Raw genomic sequence first — 5562 nt, forward strand, 5'->3', positions numbered from 1 at the left:
AGGAAGGACCACACATAGCCACTACATTTACAGCACACATGCCATTACCTCCACCAATGCACTAGTGCTAAGATGAGGTGCTAAGCATATTACAAAGCTAAGCAACTAAAGTCCTCAATGCAAAGGTGCTTAACTTGTTGTAGCTAAGCATCCTTCATGAATGATTGAGCAACTAAAGTTATCCGTGCATTGGTGGGCTTCTTTCATTTAAGTATTTTCCTTAGGTTCCCGTGCTTGACATTGTTTCTTCCTGAGGTCACCACACCCATCTCTCTTCTCTTAATTACTTTGTCACATCATCTTTTTTGCCTACATGACACTCTTAGCACCTATACAAGGTGAAGCATTAGAAGGGGTTATGTTTCATCCACCAAATCTCATTGAAATAATTCAACTTCCACGACAACACACGGGGTATCCTGTCTAGTTTACTATACACATGGCCCCTAGCTAGGCGGCCTTCTGGCATGACAAAACTGCATGCATGAGGCACGGCGTCCTTGCATGGGCTGTCCTTCGTGCAGCCATGACCACTGACCGCGATAATTTCCATGTATGCGCATAGTGGACCATCCATGGCCACGACATTTAAGGCATATGCATGCACGCTGATCAGGAGTTCTGTTCACGCGAGCGTACGGTGGATTTTGTGGCAGAGGAGTACAGTGACATATGCCATCGATGGGCGATCGAGGTTACTACTGATCAGATCACCACAACAACGACCTAACTTGCATACATAACTACGTATTATGTACTGTACTCCGTACGTAGAGATGCACAAGCCGGGGAGCCCATGCAATTACATCTGCATGCATGCCGGCCGCCGTGCCATGCATGCATAAACCTCTCAACTCACACACCTACCTGGAACGAAGAAGAAACACCTGCCTCTACTACGGCTAGCTCCAAGTGATCCAAGAGTAGAGTACGTAGTATGCGGGTCGCCGGTGGGCACGCGCTGGGGGAGGAGGCAGTCGCCGTGGTGCGGCAGGCAGTGAGCCTGGCGGCGCGGCGGGGGCACGCGCAGGTCACCCCGCTCCACATCGCTGGCGCAATGCTCTCGGCCCCGGCATCGGCAGGCATCCTCCACGCCGCCTGCGTCAGGTCCCACCCGCCGCAGACAAACACGCTCGACCTCAGAGTGGCCGTGGACCTCGCGCTCGGCCGTCTCATCATGACCCGCAACGGTGGCGACGCAGCGCCGTCCAATGCGTTCGTTGCCACGCTGAAGCGGGCGCAGGCGCAGCCATACCGGCGCCCGGGCAGGACCGGGGGAAAGGCCGAGCTCGAGAAGCTCGTCGTCTCCGTCCTCGACGACCCCAGCGTCTACCCCGTCGTCTTGCGCGCGGCCGGCTTCTCGAGCTCCCAGGTCGATGCTTCGTCGGAGCAATCAAGTGGGGTAGGTTGGGACGTCGCCGCTAGTTCACCAAATCAGTTTCACGGCATGATTAGGGCTGGACGAGTACAAACATCTCTCCTGGATGGAAGGTACGTACTTGGCTAGTTTCACACAATGGGGTGGCGTTTTACCTATCTGATTGGCGTTTTGTTTTGTTTAGACGAAATTTTAGCTTTCTCACGTCGAAATCTTACCTAGCTAGGGCATGGTGTTCTGCCGTCGTGGTGGCCCTTGTCCGTTTCAGATTTAGGCAGCTGATTCTAATAGGAAAAATCAGAAGTTAAAAAAAACAGCTATTTGGAATCAGTTTTGCCAACAAAGTTTTTTTTAACTGGGCTACCCCCATAACGGGAATACAAAGTCTTAACCAGTAATTAACCAGAAATACAGTAGCCAGGAAAGAGAAGTAGCGAGGTCGTAATACCACCTTTGGCAGTGAAACTGAATCTGGATTCGGACCATTTGCAGTGCAATTGCCTAAAGCACATCCGGATGTACTTCACTGGCAAAGCTAATTCGCATGTGATTCGAAGCCAACTGAAGTTAAAACAAACAGGGTCGAAAAGCTAGACAATTGTAAGCCACAATCCGAGCAAAGGTTGAACTCTGGAGACAAGCAGGCGCTAAATGTCTAGAACCTCCATTCGCTGAACCCCCAGCAGGCATAGGCTAACTTCTTTGGGGCTGTTTTGTAGCTCCCTCTTTTTAGCATCTTCTTCTTTTTAATCCTTCTGTTTGATCCTCGGATCCACCACATGTATTCCTTTTCCGCTGCTTTCTGCTATCAATCAATGCAAGCCAGCAATACTGGATCTTTCAAAAAAAGAAAAGAAAAGCTAGACAATAACCCGACAGACCCGACTTTAATTCTCTAGCCCAATGATGAAACCAGACCTGCTAAAAAGGTTGATGGTCTTAAACATTACAAACTAAAATACACTAAAGTATAAATTATTACTCACATAGTCACATGACAAAAATAATTTGCACCATCAATCCAATGTGGCAATGAGATTGACATTTTGTTTTGTGTAGATGAATTTTTAGCTTACTCTCTTGTTAGCTAGGACGACATGACGTTCCATTCCTATTAGATGAAAAGCTTGAACAGAGGCACCTTATTTGACATAGTGATAAACCTAGAACAGCTATTGAAGGTCCTAATTACCCCCCTCCCCCCCCTCGGGACGCGCACACACGTACACAATGTTTTAATCATTCCGTTGCCACATACGCCAAATATCAAATTCAAGATATAAGTCATTACTCTCGTGACTATCTTTTTTTCTTCCAGAAACTTAATTAATCAAACTTGGAAAAATACCATTAGATCTATCATAAGAACAACAACAATAACAACACAAATAATAACAATAACAGTTATTTTCCCTATGAAGATAACTACCCAGTCTGTGTGTAAATAGATACATTATTTTTGGCTATTGATATTTCCTTCAAGATGTATCTTTGACCGTTATATTTGATATCTATATGTTAGCTAGTCAAAGAATATGAAAAATATTTTTATGATAGACCTAATGGTATTATTTTCACTTTGCCATTCTGAATATATTCTTATATAGTTGAAAAAGTTTGATTGCACACACTTTGTATGACATCGTGCCAAGGAGGAGATTATAAGGGGTTGGGAAGGATTGTATCTTGGAGATGAACAGCTTTAGACAAAGACTGCCATATTTGTTCTTTATTTTCTTTGGGCTGAATTGGGTCACAAAGGGACTTGATCCCTCCCAGACCAGCCATTTATGAAGTTCTGCTTAAAAACCACTTATGAAGTCATGTATATTTGAACAGAGATACTCCATGCATCCCAAAATATGGTGTATTTTTTTACTAGCTTTCATAAAGTTTGATAGAGAAAAAAAATTATAATGTACAACAAAATTGAATGTTATCAGAAACAAATGTTCATTCTATGGCTCCTTCGCGCGACGCAATCATGCCACCTTGGGGTGCATGCTTTTTTTTGTCCGCCTCCATGGCATGCAAAGAAAATGAGTAACACCTCTGTGAACCGTTCCATATGCACGCAAAGAGACACATCATCCCACGAAAAGCTGAATTTGTAAAATCAAAATATTTTGCAGCTTGAAATATTTCTCCAGTTGATAATCCATTTCCACTGTTGGCTTTATATTGACAAGGGCTACAGAGCAGGATTCCCCTTCATCTAAAAAAAATACTGTATGTTCGATCAATTTTTTTTCTGGAACTCTTTTGGTACTAGGCAATAAAAATCTAGGACAACAGTCGGCCACTAATTTGTCCAATGTAGGTACGCACTTATGCATGCAGCTTCATTATTATCAGAACAAATCTTGCTAAAACGAAGTTGACTAAGACTTGGTTATGTCTCAGTCGATGATATATTTACGAGATCTTACATTAAGATTCATGCATTTTTTCTTCAGTTTTTTTTTTCCTTTTTTCTTTCTTAAATGTTGTATGTCACTTGATCGAGACCTAGCCACACACTACCCTATCAGGATATTTCCAATAAAGTCGTTAGAACTAAGCATTAGACACGCACGCTAATTTTGCCTGTATTTTTGCAGCGAGTGTCAAGCTAGCAAAGCAATGTCAGGAGCAGGGCGACCGGACATCTTTGGTGGCACCGTCCTAGGAGAAACGACGGCGAGCATTATTCCTCCGTGGCTCCGCCGCTACAAAGATACAAACTGCTGCGGCGCCTGTCCTCAAGCAGACGTACGTATAACACATCTAGATACATTATACATGTGGCTACTGTATTTCACTCATGAAGTGATGATCCGATGAATTAATTACCGGCTGTGACACATGCAGGCTGCTTGCCGCCGGCTGAAGTTCACGGAGCTCAGCGCGACAAATCACAGGATCCTCTGTGATGCGCTCGAGCTGCGCGTTCCGCGACACGGGAGCATCGTGGCCGGCACATCGAGCACGGTACTCCGGTGCCGATCGGGCGTGACGAGGAGGAGGCTGTCTAGCTCGTTGTCGACCTGGCTGCTCTTCATAGGAAGGGACGGTGGCGGCAAGATGGCGGTTGCTCGGGAGCTCGCGAGGCTTGTGTTTGACTCCTACGCTGAGTTCACCACACTGCATGTGCAGGGTGACTCCGACATTCCCGCACGCAGCGGCATGCTAACCCACAAGAGGCCGAGATCACCGGACAACGGCAATGGTGGCGACCTCGGGGCGAGGCTGTTCGAAGCGTTCACGGAGAACCCTCACCGCCTTATATTGATCGACGACGTTGACAGACTGGATCGTGATTCGGAGATGCGCATCAGAAACGCCGTCGCGGATGGAGGAATGGTGACGGGATGCAACGGCGACGTGGTCGGCCTGGAGGATGCCATCGTAGTGCTGAGCGCCTCTGACGTGTTGGACTCGAGGTACGTAGCTTCATCTTCCTCCCCACGGGTAAAGCGACGCTTTAGTGGACAGAACCGCGAGGAAGGTGACGCCACGGAGATGGAAGTGAGATGTCGTCGTCGTCATGGTTGGGATTTGAACGTTTGTGCAGTGGATGAGGAAGAGGAGGAGGAGGAGGAGGAGGAGGACAGTTTAGCAGATGACGGGGGGATCATGAATGTCGTGGATGGTGTTTTCCTATTCAATTAGCAGATTTTTTTGGGGTACCATTCTAGGCATTTCAAAGGGTTCTGAATTGTTATATTTCGCCTTCAGAATTTATTGTCTTGAATTAAGAAGATTTTTTTACCTCCCCATTTTTATTTCAGAATGATAACACAACAATGTTTAACAGTCACCACTCACCACTCACCACATTTGTCTTGAGTTGGTGAAGATGTTAAATCAGTGAGGAAAGCAATGTGTCATCTTTAGCTTCCTTAATTAATGAGATTGCGCGTCTCAAGTCTGGAAAGAGAATTTTGTACTAGTACTCATGTTTGTAGAAGACGAACGCCGAAGAGCTGTTTGGCTCCACTCAGGTCTGAATGGATTGGAGCAGTTCTGTCGTGCGGATTGTAGTAGCATTATTTGAGTGATACAATTATGATCACAAAATAAATATTTTACAGTCACCACATTTACACAGTTTTTTTTTGAGGTCAAAGCAACGCTTTATAACTTAACGGTGCTCGGGCAAATCGCTCGAGGCACAAGCAGCCACTTGGGCTGGTACATCAGAC

General features: G+C 45.8%; 1 protein-coding gene across 1 annotated transcript; it reads left to right on the plus strand.

Moving 5' to 3' along the window:
• Positions 1–883: 883 nt before the first annotated feature.
• LOC125506459 (uncharacterized) lies at positions 884–5226 on the plus strand. Its single transcript, XM_048671270.2, has 3 exons — positions 884–1491; positions 3979–4129; positions 4229–5226. The coding sequence occupies exons 1-3, from the start codon at positions 938–940 to the stop codon at positions 5027–5029; spliced, it is 1506 nt and encodes a 501-aa protein (XP_048527227.2). The 5' UTR covers positions 884–937; the 3' UTR covers positions 5030–5226.
• The last annotated feature ends 336 nt before the right edge of the window (positions 5227–5562 follow it).

Source organism: Triticum urartu, chromosome 5A, assembly GCF_056163025.1.
Source record: "Triticum urartu cultivar PI428250 chromosome 5A, HENAU_Tu73, whole genome shotgun sequence".
Classification (NCBI taxonomy): domain Eukaryota; kingdom Viridiplantae; phylum Streptophyta; class Magnoliopsida; order Poales; family Poaceae; genus Triticum; species Triticum urartu.